We start from the raw sequence: 17816 nt of genomic DNA, 5'->3' as shown, positions 1-17816 counted from the left end.
GAAAGCATCCCCCTAAGAGAAGTAGGGCAGGAAACTCCCACAATAATCCTCACAATGGAGCAGGCAGCCAGCTAACCTTGGTCTCTAGCATGTGATGAGCAGGACCAGGGTGAGTCCCTGAGGCAGCAGGGGGAAGGGCCATCCCTGCTAATAAGATGCCAATGCCCAGAGTCAGATGAGCTAAGCCAGAGCTAACCAGGACCACTCAGTAGCCATGTGTGAGAGTGATATGTGTGTGTGTGTATAGGTGGGGGCAGGGGGAAGCATACAGAGCCCCATGGCTGCCCGAGATTGGCTCCCAGCTGTGAAAGAGCATTTAGCTTTCTTAGAGACTGTTTGACACCAATATTCCCTCCTACTCCTTGGAGCAGCTGATGCAGAGAAAGGCTCTGCCACTCTTGCTTCTATAGATCTCTTTCCTGGTTCAACTGGGCTCCAACAGTGCCAGCAGCCAACATGGCCATCCCTGTTTGGATGATGTTGAATGAGAACCGGTGTTTGTTTCCACTGAGAAAGTTTTGACCTGCTTAAAGAGCCATCACTATGGAAACGTAATGAGGAGATAATTGAATGGAGCCTCTTTTCTTCCCTTCTCCCCCCTCTGTCTTTCCCCCATTCTCAAGCTGATGCCAGTAAGGTCAGGGCCCTTGCAGCCCTGCCTTCCCTTTGGGCTCATGCAAATTTGATAAGAATACTAAAGGCCCATTTTCCTCCCTGTGCCAACTTCTGTTGAGATAAATTATCCCATATTCACCCTGTAACAGTTATAGTGGCAGGCAGTTTTCACACCAATTATGGAGCTGGGTCCTGCATCAGGCATACAGATAACCAAATGGCCTTCCAAAGGAGCATGCAAATGTTTTTTATATTGCTTCATTCAGAGCTTTGCGACTGAGCAGCGTTTTCATGTATAAAGGCCCTTCCTGAACTATTCATTGTGCACATGCAGTAAATTCTGGAGAGAGGAAGAAAAAGGAGGGTTTTCAGCTCCATTTGTAGGATAACTCAAGCCCATTTAAAAATGTAAACAATGTAAAAAAAAACAAAACAAAAAACCAAAACACATGCATAGCTTTTAAAAGGCCACACAAAAACCCTATTGACTGAGTCTTACTTTTTGGCTCCTGGCTTAGGTTTAACATCTTAAATGACCTTTAGAATACCCATGATCATTAAAACCAAATCTGATTACATTTCCACCCCTTCTCATTTATGGCAGTAGATTCATAGCATTTCAGATACAACGCGGTCAGTTTATCCCTTAAGAGGAGTTAAGGATTGTCCTATATTTTTGTTGGTATAAGGAAGTCCCAGATGGGCAAACTCCATTTACCAATGCAGGCAGGGACTTTTCTCTACGATTTGTGGTCTTAAAAAGTTTCTTGAGGGTACTGAGGGGTTAAGTGATTTGCCCAGGGTCACAGAATCAACATGTGTCAGAATTAGGACTTGAACCCAGCTCTTCCTGCCTTTGAGGATATCTTACTGTTCATGTGGTATGCTGCAATATCTTATAAAATCTTCAGTGAGCACATAAGGAAAAAAAAACCAGAGCGATTACCTGGAATCAAGACTGAAATGAATGACTACCTGGGCTAAGATCATCAGGGCTAAAAAGCAAAAAGACTTTTTTTTTTTTATTTCTGAAGCTTAGTTCTTCCTTTACACATGAAATAGCCAAATTCTATAATCTGGTCTCTATCACCATCATGCTCTGGAACAGTTTTCTCCATAGTTACCAATGACCTATTAATTTCAAAAACCAATAATCCTTTCTCAATTCTTATCCTCTTTGACCTTTCTGAAGTATAAATGATCACCACACCTTCTTGATAGTGCTCCTCTTGACCTCATGTTACCACATTCTCTTGGTTATGACTGTATCTTCTTGGTCTCCTTGGTTCATCCTCCTCTTTCTTCTTCCCAAATATGGGTGTTCCCCAATGCACTGTTCTCTCCCCTCTTTTCTTTTTACATTCATTCACATTACTGGCTCATATACAACCTATGGCCTCAATTATATGTCTGAGCTGATCTCTCTTGAATGCCAAACTGTCTACTGAACATCTCCACGTGGATGTCCCATTGGTGCCTAAAACTCAGTGTTTTGAAGCTGATCTTGTCACCTTCCTCCTAAAACTTGCTGCTTCTCTCAACTTCCTTATTTCCATTGAAGGCATGATTTCCCAAATCTTCTTCCTGTAATTAAATAGCAATTTTGATATCAACATCTACTAAAGTCTTTCTGCTGTCATACTGGCACCTAAAGGTGCCATGAGTTGTCAAAGGCTATGCCAGTGGAACACTAACTCTGTCAGGTATTACTAAGCTAATTAGGCTCTGTGTACAAACGAAGTGATAAAGGCCATCTGAAGATTTGCTTAGCTGGGTTAGAAAAGGCTTCTCATTAAGTTAGCTGCAAGGTCATGAATTTTTCAGCCACATCTATTCACAAAATCCATCTCCCAAGTTATAAGAGGTTGGGATTCACATCAGCAGAAGGAACAACTACATTGACAAAATAGCAAATCCTTTCAGTATTGAAGAAGAAACCAAAGTCATGTTTAAGATAGTACTTCTTGTTTCTACTTCTTAGACCCATAGAGAAACCCATGACATCCCAAGTGAAGACAGCTACAACCCACAGTGAGGAAATGGGAAAGCCACTGGGATGGGTTTGGAAACTTTGTAAGATGACTACAGTAGACCATAAATTTAATTTTCCCCACCCTGTCTGGGTCTACACCCACAGATCTCTCCAGCTGTGTGTTAACGCAGTCTTTAGAGATGTAGTCCTAATGAAGCTATATATCAGAGCACAGCAAAACCAAGGGGTCTGGATAGAGAAGTAATGTCATTTGGCTGCATTTCAGACACGCAGCTCTCAAACTTCTGCCAAGTGTCACTGCATCATTAACTTTCAGTACAAGTTATCAGGCTATGAATGGAAGAACACAAATCACTTTCAATGCCCATTTGTGAAGGAGTTTCAGATTCAATGAATGTTAGAGCAACACAGTTGGCATATCAAATTTGTGGTCCATTCAGCGATCCCATAGAATCAACCCACCATATGTCTAGAAATTGAACCATCTTTTTACTGACCATCATAAGAAGTTTGCAAGTCCAGAGGTGCCTACCAGTATGTGTTAGGGGAACCACCATTTTTCTTCATTAAAACATTCCTGGTTATCTATTAAAGCTATTCTAGCTTCTACTTCTAGTGTCTTCAGGATGCCAAACAGTTCTTCATCATCTTCAATGAGCAATGAACAAAAGAAAATGAGTTTAAAGTATAGCAAGGAAGATGGGTACAGATAGATGACATGTATATGGATAGGGACTAGACCCGTAATTTCATAGGTTCAAAGAACTATTGGTTGAGGTAACTCCCTTGACCAGTACAGGTGAACACCTTCTCTGCAACTTCGAGTCATAAAGGGTTGTCTTGAGCTTGTTCGGGTCATTTCAGCCATGTCTGACTCGTGGTCCTATTTGGGGTTTTCTTGGCTGAGACACTAGAATGGTTTGCTATTTTCCTTCTCCAGCTCATTTTACAGATGAGTAAATTGAAGTAAACAGGGTTAAATGACTTGCCCAGGGTCACATAGCTAGTAAGTGTCTGAAGTCAGATTTGAACTCAAGAAAATGGGTCTTCCTGACTCCAGGCCTATCTACTATACCACCTACCTGCCCTTAAGCACTGAGAAGGTGAGTGACTTGCTCAGGGTCACACAGCCAATATGTATCAAATGGAGGATAACATATATTTAGCAGATTGAATACTTCAATGGTAGCTGCAAAATCTAAGAATAAGATCCTAGAATAAGTCCGCCTAGCAAGTTGGATAAGTTGTCTGTGACAGGCTATGAATGAACATGGACAAGAATGGCACAGTTTGAGGGAAAAGTGGATGGATTGTGATCTACAGCAGCGAGGAGAGTGACTTCATCAATGAGTCCACAGACCTACAGAATCTTTGCATTGAAAGATAACATCAGAGACCAACCCATACCTGAATGAAAATCTTCATACAATTTACCCTACAAATTGCCATTGGGCCTTTGCTTAAAGACATTGAGTTAGAGGAAAACCATTTCCCTCTGAGGCAGTCCATTTGACTTTGGGATAGTACTAATTATTAAAAAGTTTTTATTGACATCAAGCTTCAATTTGCTTCTTTGTACCTTCTATCCATTAATCTTAGTTCTGCTTTCTAGGGCCTTAGAAGAACAAGTCCAATCACTATCCCACGTGACAACCCTTTAAATATATGAAAGCAATTGTCAACTTTCCCTCTACCCTTCCCCCAATCAAGTCTTTTCTTCTCCAGGTTAAACATCCGCACAAACTGTCCCCATATGACATAATTTTAGGTCCCTTTACCATCCTGGGCAGCCTCCTCTAGAAGTTTTCTTGCTTCCTAAAACGTGGCACTTGGAACTGAGCACAATATTCCAGATGTGGGTCACTGTTAAATATTAAAATTGTTTTCTCAGATTGTACATTTCTATTTCTTAGTGTTTAAGAATGTAAGGAATACCTAAAATGATTTAGATGTAGTCCTACATAGAGAACATGGTTAGGACTAATCACTTCCCACATTTCCTGGTCCTGTGTTATCATTTAAATAAATAAAAGGGACAGGTTTTCTTTTAAATTTATTTATTTAAAAACATAGTTGAAAATGTTTAACTTTGATTTTAAGGATTTTCTTGCCATTTCATATATGTGTATATATGTATATATATGTATATATATAACATGTATGTATATACACACACTTGTGTATGTGCATATTCATATCATAGGAAGATATTTTCTCTAAATTGGTATTCTATAAAATAATTTTTATTGATATCTCTTGTTTTATATTAACTAAATTTCTACCAGTATCCCTCCCCCTCCCAGAGAGCCATCCTTATATCAAAGAATATTTTTTAAGGAAAAAAAGAAAGAAGAGAAAAATAAATCAGCAAAACCATCAATACATTGAAAAAAATTGACAATATATGCAGTAGTTTCTAACTACGGACATTATCACCTCTGCAAAGGAGTATAGGGAGATATCTTCTTTTATTTGCTTTTTTTTAAGGCTATGCTGGTTCTTTGTAATTTTGCAATATTCACTTTTGATTATTTTGGCATTGTTCTTTCCACTTATATTATTGTAGTCAATGTGTGTGTGTGTGTGTGTGTGTGTGTGTGTGTGTGTGTGTGCATTTTCTTTTGGCTCTAATTACTTTGTATCAGTTCATGTAAATCTTTTTATTCTTCTCCACATTCGTCATATCTATTATTTCTCATAGTACAGTAATATTTATCTATTACAATTATATAGCCATCCCTCCAAATCAGTGGGAATTTACTTTGTTTTAAATCAGTTTTAGGTTGGATTGTAATCTTACCTTAAGCCCATCTACATAGCTCTAAATCTGAGAACCCTGCTACTTGGTGGCTTATGGAACATGACTAATAGGCAGAACCAGTCCATTTTTTTTAACCAAGTATAGCATCCATATCAAAATGCTAATTATTAAGAAGTGGCCCTTAGAGTTAGGACCTGGAATTTACTATAAAAAGTCAAAACATATGAACAAAGAGTTCTCAAAAGAAGAACTGCATAAAGTATTAATCATGTGAAATAATGCTCCAAATCACTAATAATAAGATAAATACAAATCAAACTAAATATGGGATTTCACCTCCCACCCTGCAAATTGGTAAAGGTGAAAAAAATAACAATAGTTAGAGTCATCCTGGGAAAAGAGGTACATGGATGCATTTTAGGTCTACCTGTGAATTGGCAAAACAGGTTTGGAATGTCATCTGGAATTATGCAAATAAAGTGACTATAATGTCACTAGTCTTTGACCCAGAGATTCCATTACTAGGTTTATACCTCAATGATGCCACTAATAAAAGAAAGTTCCCATATACACCAAAATATTTATAGCAACACTGTTTATGATAGTAAAGAATTGGAAACAAAGTAGATGGCTGTGAGTTGGGGAATAAATTGTGGTGCATGGATACAATGGAATATTGCTGTGCTATAAAAAGTGGTGCATGTGCTGAATACAGAGAAACATTGAAAGGTCTACATGAACTGATGCAGAGCAAAGTAGGCACAGCCAAGAAAACAATAGACAGAATGACTACAGCAATGTCAGTGGAAAGAACAATCACACCCCAAACTGAGCATAACAAAATTTAAAAGATGAAAAATGACTCAAATGAAGATATGAGAAGACACCCCCCCCCCCCAATCTGCCCCTTTGTGGAGGTGGGAGGTTTACAGGTATTGGATATGGCACATGTTTTTGGACTTTTTCAATGTATTAATCAATTATGCTATTTTTTTTCTCTTAAGAAAACCACTTTTATGAAATGGTGTTCTGGAAGGAGAGAGGGAAGAATATGATGTTAAATTATGATGATATGGAAAAAAATACATCAATAAAAATTATTTTTAATAAAAAGAAGACCTGTGTTTGAGTCTTGCCTTTGACTCATACTAGTTGTGTGACCATTGGCAAGTCATGTAACCTCTCAGTGCTCGAGGTATAATTATGGATGAGGTGCTGATCTGCACTGGGGGAGGTTTTATGCTCTCTGAGTGTGTTCCATCCTGAATTTCCCTCCCAAATGAAATAAAAGTCCAGATCTGGGAAGGGAGGGAAAGATGGTGAGGGAAACAGAGAGAGAGAGAGAGAGAGAGAGAGAGAGAGAAATAGTTATCAGCATGAAATAACAACTTAACAGTCAAATGCACAACTCTGTGCTGGAGAGAATTAGAGGCATCCAAGAACAAGGTTAGTAATGACATGAACAAATGCCTGTAAAGATAAAATAGGCAGTAGTACAGTGAGAAGAACAGTACATTGCTAAAAATAAATTAGATAAAGAAACAGTTACACAGGATGCAGCCTTCACTGTCTTTTAGAAAAAAAAATTATGGAAAGTATATATCAAGATTAGGAATCACTGGAATCTCTAGGATTAGTTAGTTGTAGGAATTTTGTGAAGAAAAGCAGAAATTTGAGCAAATCTAGAGAATTGGGCAATTTAATGAATTTGGGTATGTCATAAAATGGAATGGCATAGAATCAGTCAATTAACAAGAACTGATTAAGTTCTTACTTTGTGCCAGATCTTATACTGTACCAAGTGCCAGAATGCTAATACAAAGGTGAAATCATTCCTACCCTCAAGAAGTTTACATTCTAATAGTATTCTACTAGTCAAGAAAAAGAAAATCATGCAAAATGAATGAAAAGTGGTGTTGTTTTAGTGTAGTGGTCATGTGGATATGTGAAGGAGAAAAGGGATATTTATTTGCTTGGACTGATATGGTGAAGGGTTTGATTCTTTCTTTCAAATTTCAAAAAGTTTATTGACACTTTTTATTTTTACATTGTAAAATTACATCGCCATTCCGACCACCAGCCAATTGAACCATCCTTCATAGCAATGAAAAGTAGATACGTACAACCAGTCAGAGGAGTGACCAGTCAGAGGAGTCTGACAGTGTATGCAGCATTCTGTACCTGTTATCTCTCACTTCTCTCTTGAGAGGAGGAAGGTATATTTCTATATCTCTTCTCCATTATCAAGTTTAGTCAGTAAAAAAACAGTGCAATTGAGTAAGATTCTTAAGTATCGTGGTTACCTACTTTTACAAATAGAGCAGAAAATCTGAATTGTTTTTTCTCGTAAAAGTAGCTCTTTTAGAAAATACATATGACCAAAAAAGGAGGAAGGGGGCAGTGAAGCAAAAGAAGACAGATACCTGCATGAGAAACTACTTTTACTGTGATGAAGATACTTGCCAATCAAAAGCTAATCTTTTGATAAGAGATGGTCCCATTTTGTGTGTGTGTGTGTGTGACTTGCTCATGTTCACAGAGCTAGTAAGTGTCAAGAGTCTCAGCCAGATTTGAATGTGAGTCCTCCTGACTCCAGGGCTGGTGCTCTATCTACTGTGCCACCTACTTGCCCTGAGATTACCCCATTAAAAAAACACCAATAGTCTCCTGGGGATGTGATAGTTATAAATCATTAAAGACCATATTCTTAGAAGAATAAAAAAGCTGGTACCCAGAAGGGCAATAGAAAGATGCCAGATGAATGTAAGTTGTTGTTGTTGCTGAATCATTTTTAAGTCATGTCTAGCTCTTTGTGATTACATTTGGTGTTTTCTGGGCAAAGGTAACTGGAGTAGTTTGCCATTTCCTTCTCCAACTCATTTTACAGATGAGGAAAGTGAGGCAAACAGGGTTAAGTGACTTGCCCAGGGTCACACAGCTAGTAAGAGTCTGAGGCCAGATTTGAACTCGGGGGAAGATGAGTCTTTGACTCCAGGCCCAGCACTCTGTCCAGTATGCCACCTACCTGTCAAATATAAGTAGGTTGAACCATATTGTCAGAGATGGTTTTGCACATAAGACAACATTTAAGCATGCTTAGCTTTAAACATTTAGACAGGACTGGGTGGTTCATGAATGAAAAACAGTAGATGGCTCACCTAATTGTTGCAGTAGTATCCATGAATGCTAAAAAAAACTTTGAAGGAGTTTCTTCTAGGTAGGTTATATAGGGCAGAGATTCTTAACCTTCTCGTATCATGGACCCTGTTTCAGCAGTCTGGTGAAAACTATGGTCCTATTCTTAGATTACTGTTTTTAATGCATAAAATAAAATACATAGGATTTCAAAGGAATCAATTATATTGAAATACTCATCAATTTTTTTAGTTATACACACAGATTAAGGACCCCTGATCAAGAGGATTTCTGAGCAAGTTACAACTAAGAATGAAGCATAACAAGCTATGGATGAGTTATGAACTGATTTAAGGGGGAGGGGATAACCACAGCATCTTGAAATAACAGTTCCATTAAAGTATTTATGATAAGAAAAAAAAACCTTCCTTAATGAAGAGGGAGAACTCCATGGAAAACATTTTAGTTCTTTTTTAGTTTACCTATGAGCCAAATAAATATAAAATTCTGCTTGATGAAAGAAGGAGCAGTGCAGAACATGTATTCCTGGTAGATACTGGATGGTTTCTCATAAAACAAAATATTTTAAATTGGAGTCCATTTCCTCATTGATTTTCTTATGTCTGGAGAAAGGAGTTTTTTTGTAGAAGACAGAGCTTAGATGGGGAAACTTAGTTTCCAAAGCATAACAAAATAATATTTTAATAATGTATCAAACTATAATTCTGCAACACTAGTAACAGCATATTCTGTAGACTTCAAATAAAATGTATTATTTTTTCATGACATATAAATTCTCTAAAAAAAGCCCAGAATCCGAGTGAAAATAGCCAGGGTTACAATTAATTGGCAGGGAATCCAAAAAGCAGGAGAGCAAAAAAACAGTTGTAGTTTAACTCAATGGAAGAGTCAAGCCTTCAGCTTTTATCAAATCCCTTGGCCAGGATTACAGAAGAAGATAACTTTCATATCTTTCTGGCTGCTAAGATCCTGTTTCCACCCTCTACGGAGGGTTTTATGGCTTTCAGAAATAAAGTAATTTGGGATGAAAGAGGGAAGAGACAAAAACAAAAATATAACAGGAAATAAACAAATGTGGAAGTTTATTTCCTGGAATACAATTGAGGAGACCTAACAATTTCAAAACACTTTGTGCTTTCCAATAACAGAGAAACTTTTCCTTAACTTTTAAATTACTTCAATACTGCAAAGGTTTGTAATTTTGTCATTTTGCCTGTAGCTTCTACTGACATGGCTTTGAGAATTGATATGACCAAGAAATTTATTATCTTGTGGCCAACTTACTGATGAGCTAACTTAGAGGCAGTTGGTAGCTTGGGCTAGAGTGCTGAACTTAGGCACAGAAAGACCAAAGTTCAAACCTTGTCTCAGATGCTATCTGTGTGAGCCTGAGAAAGTAGTCACTTAACCTTTCTCAGCCTAATTTAATTTTTTTCAATTAAAAATTATTTTCTCTGCCTTCCTTCCCTCTCCCAGAAAAAAAAGAAAAGAAAAGAAAACAAATGTGCCTAGTCAAACAAAATAAACTCCTTTATTGTCCATGTCCAAAAATTGTATGTGTCATTTTTTTAAACCTGGAGTCCATCACCTCTCTATGAGATGAGTCGTCTGCTGGAAGGAAGGAAGGATTGATTTATAAAGGCTTACTCTATGCAGAGCACTGTGCACCTAGAAAAGTGAGACAACCCACTCCTTTTTAGAAGCTCTCATGTTATACTGGAGGAGACAGCAGATGGAAGGAGTTCCTTAACTGTAATAGCAGAAAATAGTAGCATCTGCCTCCCAGGATTGTTGGGGGGATAGAATGAGTTCAAGAATCCAGTAAAGTGCTTTGTAAACCTTAAAGTGCTCTATAAATGATGGTGGATGTTGTTAGCCTCTTTAAATTTAGCTGGGCTGGTCTTGATACAACAGTCATGTAGTCCATCATGTGGCCCTGACTCAAAACCTTTCTAGCAGGCTCTGACCTGTCTGACCTTCACCGAACAAACAAGTGTGGCCCTTTCACTGAATCCAAACTTGCTCTGTGAAGTCTGGATTGATTCAGTCAAAGAGCCACACTTGAGAACCTAGAGGGCCACATGTAGCCTCGAGGTTGCAGGTTCCCCACCCCTGCTCTAGACAAAAGTAAGTATTGATATATTTTGATGGGGATTTTTTTTGTCACTTTCATTTCCCAATTTATCCCTCCACTTCCTTTGCCCAGAGAGACATTTCTTGTAATAACAACAAAAAGATGAAAACCAAATAACTCAGCAAAATTAGCCAATATATTAACCCACCTCTGCAGTGTTACATTTCCACAAACCAACCTCTGCAAAGAAGGGCCATCATGGGTGTTAGAAGCCTGGCCTTCACTTTTGATTTTTATCATTGTTCTTTTCGTTTGCATCATTGTAATCATTGTGTATGTTGTTTCTCTGTTTCTCCTTCTTTTACTTTGCATCTATTCATGTAAGTGTCCTCCTGCCTCCCTGTAGATTTTCCATAATTCTACTAAACTCCTCATTGTAAAGGCGGAGAAGCTGGGGCCCAGAGAGGTGGCATGACATGCTTCAAAATAATGCAGTTATTTAACAACATAACTGGAACTAGAACTCAGTTCTTTATACTTAAACAATAATGCTTATGTAACTTCTTGCATGGTCTTTCCCAAAACCACCAAAAGACCTGTCTTTGTCTTGTGTGCATTCAGAACACTGAGAAAGAAGGGGATAGTCCAGAGGGAATTATCTTTGCCTCAACATCTGTATAGTTCCTATGAGCAATCCTCACTCTCCCAGGGCATTCCCTTTAAAGAATATGTCCAGCTCAAAGTTAAATACAACCCTGTTGCAAGGAGGGACCAGCGAAGAAAGGAGCTTTTGAGTATGAGTACCTGACAGTGTGCTGTTGTTTCCTACAACTGGACCAGCGCCTGACTCCACCACTAACTAGCTACGTTGCTTTGGACAAATCAATTTACCTCTATGGGCCTTGGTTTCTCATTTGTAAAATGGACGTAATCAAACCTTCCATTACGGACCTCACGTGGATTGATGTGGGGGTGAGATAAATTGCGGAGTGCTTCAAAAAATTGAATCCTTTTTGTTTGTTCATTTTTTGCATCCAACAGAGGGATCTTGCCCATTTCAGACTTTCCATAAGGATCTCTTGGACTTACTCATGAACCAAAATACAAAGTAATAACAGCATAGGGATTAAGAGAACATGATAATATTTAGATATAGTGGAAGGAAGCAAGCATTGATTAAATGCCTGCTATGCGCTCATTACTCTAAATGCTCTTATGAATATTATCTCATTTGATCTTTACCACAACTCTGCTGTTACAATCCATGTTTTACAGTTGAGGAAACTGAGGCAGAGGTTAAGTGACTTGCCCAAGGTCACAGACCTAGAAAGGGTCTGAGGCCAGATTTGAACTTGGGTCTTCCTAATTCCCAACATGATGCCCCATCCACTGTATCACCTAACCCTCTTGAAAGTTGAGGGGTTGATTAGGTGACCTTTAGATAGACTTTTAATCCCTCTATTCCCATGAGGCTTTTCTTTGTTCCATGATAGATTAATTTTGAAGGGAAAAAACCCAAAGCTAATACCATGTACAGGTTGAGATAATAATCAAACTCTGCTGAGACCGGGATGGTTGAATGCAAGGATTCTTGACCTTTTTTGTATCATGGACTCCTTTGGCCAGCTGATAAAATCAGTGGACCTCTTCTCAGAGTCATTTTTTTTTAAATAATTGAAGGAAATACTTAATTTTAGTTATAGAGGTTAGTAAAAAAAAAATTCATCCTAATTCATGGATCTCTTGGTATCTATCCACTTATCCTCTGAAGGTGCATGGACCCCGGTTAAGACTCCTTACTCTAGTAGATAAAGATCTGGCCTTAATGTAAGGAACATTTGGAATCAAAGCTTGTCTCTGACATATACTGGCTGTGTGACCATGGGCAAGTCATTTAATCTATCAGTGCCCTAGGAAGCTAAGACTCTAAAATGAGTTGCCAGTCAGTATAAGTAGAGGAAGTCCCCACACTGGGAGTTTTCTAGCCTGGCAAAATCATAGATCTTATATGAACTTACATGAAACCAATCTTATATAATTTTTGAGCAGGCTGCTTCCAAATGACTATAGCAAGTTAGAAAGGGGACATTGGGGCAGCTAGGTAGCGCAGTGAGAAGAACACTGGCCCTGGAGTCAGGAGGACCTGAGTTCAAATATGGCCTCTGACACTTGACACACTTACTAGCTGTGAGACCTTGGACAAGTCACTTAACTCCAATAGCCTTGCCTTCCCCTCTCCAAAATTAAAAAAAAAAAAGGAAAGGGGACACTAGGTGTTTCTAGTTGGATTTTGGTCACAATTGTTTTTGTACACATTTTACTGATTGTTGATGTCCTCAAAATGTGGCATCCAGTCATGAATGCATGGATCCAAATGTAGTCTGATGAGAACAGAAGAATCACCTCCTTCTTTTGGATGCCTTTGTTGCTCACACTGAAGGCTTGACCCAATGTGCAAACAGTTATTGGTGCACAACCCTCAGGAAAGTACTAGATTATCCTCAAGCTCATGGTACAGTTGTTTAACTGAGAGATTATAATTATTCTAGAAATACTGTTTATGGCAACCTGTACAATATGGTCCTACCTTTCTACCATTAACACCTTCTATAATCTTGGTAGTCACAGTCTGTCCACCTTCTGTCTCTCTGACTTTTCTCCTCATCTTTGTCCCTTTCATTAATTTTAATCATATTTTGCCCCTATACAAATTTAATCAGGGAGACTGAACAGCATGGTCTGCCTCAGGCTCCAGGGCTTCATAAGTATTGGTGTAAATCCAGGGGCTACTGTTCCTTAAGTGAATCTGTAAGCTAAGTCAGAAATTATTTGTCAACTTCTGTTAAGTGTACTTTATTAAGGAAAGGCTGCTTATATAAGGTGCTTCATGAACTTATGAGGGAGATTTTTAAAGTTTTTTTTTAAAGTATTCTGAAAATGGATGCAAGAGACAGTGTGGCATAGTGGATAAATAAGCTGACTTGGGAGTCAGGAAGACCTAGGCTTCATGCCTCCCTTCCCCTACCTATGGTTTCTGACCCTGGACAAGTCAATATTTCTCTGTCTTAGGCAAAATGACTGAGATTAGGTGGGGCAAAGGAAGTTTTCTCTCCTTGAGTTAAAGTCTTATGTATACCAAAGAAAATACAACTCTGTTTAAAAAAAAAAAAGTGGAAGCAGCATGGTGTAGTAAAAGAAGCCCTAGATCTGCAATTAAAAATTCTGGATCTTAGTCCCATCCCTTCAATTTTGCGTGACCTTGGGCAGCTCACTGTTACCTCTATGAACCCTGATGTTTTGAGCTCTAAAACAGTGGTTGGAAGAATTGATTTCTAAAGTCCTTTCCAGTTTTATAGTACTATGACTCTATCATAGTAGTACTGATTACTATGGTAATTAAGACAATTTACCCATGGACAATTTTGTTAATGATAAAATTCTATCTATGTTTTGGGGGAAATTTTATTTATTAGTCCATTTTGTTTTTATATCACATCTATTTCTGACTGTATCTGCTTTCTCTCTCCCAGTGTATTATCCTTTATATCAAAGATTTCTTTTTAAAACTGAAAAAAAAAAACCCAAACCCAGTTTGGGCAAAACAGCGCAACCCAGGACATGCAGTAGTACCCCATACCTCTAGTTTCCTACCTCTGCAAGGAATAAGGGGTCTATCCCTAGGTTTTAAGTTAAATCCTTGGAATATAATAGGCCTTCAATAAATAATCATTGAATTGCTTTTTAAAAATTTAACAGTAGGTCAATTATTCCTTCCTAAGCTACTGAAAATTCAACTTTTGCAACAATACTGTTACTTATTTTTTATATTCCAGTAAAACAGTAAGGACAAAATATACTGTGAAAACCTGGCTCCAGGGCCCATTGTTCCATGTCCTGGATGAGAACACAGCATTTGGCAGAAGGGAAGATACACAGTTAGGTGGTCAGTTCTCTTCCCATGAACCTGCGCTTCAAAGCATTAACTTTGGTCCACCTGGGGATCAGTCAATGGCCCCTTCCACCTGGTACAGTCCAGATCTAGAATTTGATCACATCAGTTGATTTTCTGTTCGTGCCAGATTAAATTTCTAATCAGTCTCAACTAGGAAATCTATGGCATTTCACATGACTGCTGTGCCAGCTTCTGTTAGCCTGGATAGTTTACGGAATCAAAATGAAACTTCATACTGTGTCATTTCCCCCTTTGCAAATTGATGAGAGGGGTTCTCCTAGCTTATAAGTATTGGTATATATAATTGCTTGGCTAGTGAACTAAACAGAAAAGGAAATAGTTGCCACTTCCTCCCAGAGTTTTTCTGAAATGAATAAGGAACTCTAGTGTCCTCTGCTGGCAGACCAGGGAAACGCAGGTTTGTCACCCGAATGCCTCAATCAGCCCTTCTATTAGATTTTAGAAGCAGGACTAAATAGAAAAGGAGAAACATCAGTATATGTGAAAACTTATTTAAAATAGGTATGATAACTGGAAGTTTGGAGATCAGCATTGTACCTGAGTTGCAGTTTCCTTAGGAAAATAATAGTGATGCAATGCTCATTTAAACTCTTAAATGTTTTCTTTGGCATGAGCCCATAGGGAGTTAAGAAAACAACTGCCACCCAAACCATGCAGATGAAGGATAATGAGGATGTATAAATATTGACTTTCGAGAATAAGCTATCAATAATTATATATTTCCCATTCAGGCTCTGACAAGTCTTTAAGTATTATCATTATAGCACATTGTTTGGGCCAGGCTCTCCGTGCATTCTTTTAAAAAAAGAAACTCTTCTTTGAGAAAGAAAAAAGTATTTTTAAAATTTGGTTATAATAAAAATATCCCTGTAACTCAGTAGTTCAAGACAGCTATAGTCCAAAGTTGCTTTAGTAATCCCATCAGACTACAGGAAAGTTCTAGAATGTATGAAAATAAATTTGGAGCCTTTCTTTTGAACAGCTATAATCAGCTTGTGTAGTCCAACTGGGTTGACCATGGCCAATAAAAATAAACTGGCTTGACACATTTTATGATAACCTTTGAGAAGTCCCTGACACAATCAACGTAGAGGGGGGGGGAAATTATCTGCTTTTTACTGGGCTGATATCTGAAATAGCTGCTTCCCAGAAACCTCTGGATACCAGTATTTGCTTTTTAAAATGTTAAGCTCATTTGTTTTGTTTAGGGTTGGGAAAATAATATTTAATTATAGTCTTTAAAAAATTGTTTTTATTGTGAACTTAAACATCAAACAGTTAATGTACAATGGAAAAAATGGTTTAATGATAGCTTTAAGGCTTAGAAGCTTCTTTTACATAAGTTATTTGATCCTTACAACAGTCATAAATGAGGTGCTATTACTGCTACTACTGTTATTCCCATTTAAATACGAGGGAAACTGAGACTTTTTGAGGTAGTGACTTTCCTAGGGTCCCACAGCCAAGTATTTGAGGCAGGATTCAAACTCAGGCCTTCCTGATTTCAAAGTATCCACTCTACCCCCGGCTTCCTCCAAAAAAAGAACAAGAAATTTAGACTAGAGAAATTATTTCTCTATGTCTATACATTTTAAAAATATAAAAAAGGAATAAACAAGTTATATTTACAAATCTGGTTATTTCGGAATGCTCACCTTTAATTGTTCCATTAGTGGGTCCATTTCTAGCTCATTCTCTTTCGCTTAGTTGACTAGGGTTATCTTTCAAATTTTCATTCAGTTTGCTCTCTTCTCCCCATTCCCCAAAGAAATGTCATCTGCTCTTATGCTTCAAGTAGAGTGCCATCTGATTTTCAGGGACTGCATTCGTGAATAGTGCCCAGCACTCAGCCAAGAGTCCGCTGAGCCTATCAAAGCAGGGCATCAACTTGTTTTATGTGGGTAAGAGCTGAAAGTCCCTTGTATTCCTGGACAGTACGGCGTTTGGGCCTTAAAAAGTAAACTTATCACATAGTAGGATCACAAGCTCACAGGTTTTAGAGCTGGAAGGTCTCTTTAAAGGGCATCAGGTCTGATCCCCATTTTTGTAATGAGGGACCTGGGACATAGAGAGGACAAGTGACCCATCCAGGGTCATACAGTTAGTATCTGAGGCATTATTTAAACTCAGATTTTCCTGACCCTAAGTGTCTATTTCACTGAGCTATCTTTTAATGGTTTTCACCATTTTTTTCTTCATTTGCTTTCTTTCACATACCCTTCGAATTCTACTTTCTGCTCCAGGATAGTTGATAAACTTGATCATTAGGCATAAACCCCCATAAAGCCTTCTGGTTTGTGTTCTGTATCCTTTGTCCTCTCTCTCTATTCTCTTGTCCCTTTTGGTGGTTTCTGGGCAATGGGTTCCTTCCGAATCTGTGTTATGAAGGCCTTATGTTGTGTCAACTTTATCTCTCCTTCTCTGATATAATCACATTTTCCCTCTCCTTGGTTTTGCTGCCCTTTTGCTTTAAGCACACACGTCTCGTAGTTCTATAGCAATTGTCTAATCCCACTGATCTTATTCTTTACTGGATGCGGTTTTCTATTATTTGTATTCGTGTATATTTCTATTTGTATTTGATTTCTTTTTTCTAATAGACAGTTGTCTTCAGGTTAGCACTATGGTTTTTTTATAGATTATTATTCAAAAATCTTAGAACTAGAAGGAGTTCTTGAGAAAACCTAGCCCAACCACCTTCTTTAATATTGTGCCTTGTGCCCAGTGGGTACTCAATCGCTGACCGTGGAAACCCTGTGTCACAATGGCAGTGACTTTTGAAAGGGTAAAGATGATGGTGCAAACTAACCAATGGGACTCTTCACTTTTCCCAATGGGTAAGGATCCCCCATTAATCAACCTGTTTTCTTTTTTTGTGTGTTCTAGGCTTCCTCTTCACAAATCAAATTCAGAAGAAGGCTCCATAGGTCAGTACCACTTGCTTGCTTTGACTCTGGCTATTGGTATTCGCTTTGCGCATGGGCTGTCATGGAAACTTCAATTGCAGTTGTCGCTTTGCTTTAAAAGGTTACAGTGTTACATCCTTAAACCTTTAAGAGCCCTGAACATCTATGGACCCTCTAGCTAAGCAACCTCCACTTTCATCCCCCTGGTCTGGTTGGAGGGAGGAGGGGAGGAGATGAGTTGTAAGTTAAAGAAGTGTCTTCTATTTAGACAAGTGTTTTGCCCTTTCTAGCACAGGGGCAGGCTGGTAAGAGTGCTCCAGTGTCTGGTCCCTGCCTGT

At 38.3% G+C, this 17816-nt stretch overlaps 1 protein-coding gene across 2 annotated transcripts in view; it reads left to right on the top strand.

The window, feature by feature from the left end:
* SASH1 (SAM and SH3 domain containing 1) overlaps positions 1-17816 on the top strand; it is a 232954-nt gene that overhangs the window by 120874 nt on the left and 94264 nt on the right. For both annotated transcript variants that reach the window (XM_036765879.1, XM_036765878.1), the window contains one exon: positions 17459-17499. In XM_036765879.1, coding sequence (XP_036621774.1) covers positions 17459-17499 — 41 coding nt within the window. The remainder of the gene's footprint in view (positions 1-17458; positions 17500-17816) is intronic.

The sequence above is a fragment of the Trichosurus vulpecula genome, chromosome 7 (assembly GCF_011100635.1).
Source record: "Trichosurus vulpecula isolate mTriVul1 chromosome 7, mTriVul1.pri, whole genome shotgun sequence".
Lineage (NCBI taxonomy): Eukaryota > Metazoa > Chordata > Mammalia > Diprotodontia > Phalangeridae > Trichosurus > Trichosurus vulpecula.
The sequence above is the reverse complement of the archived record's forward strand: the minus strand, read 5'-3'. Positions and strand labels throughout refer to the sequence as shown.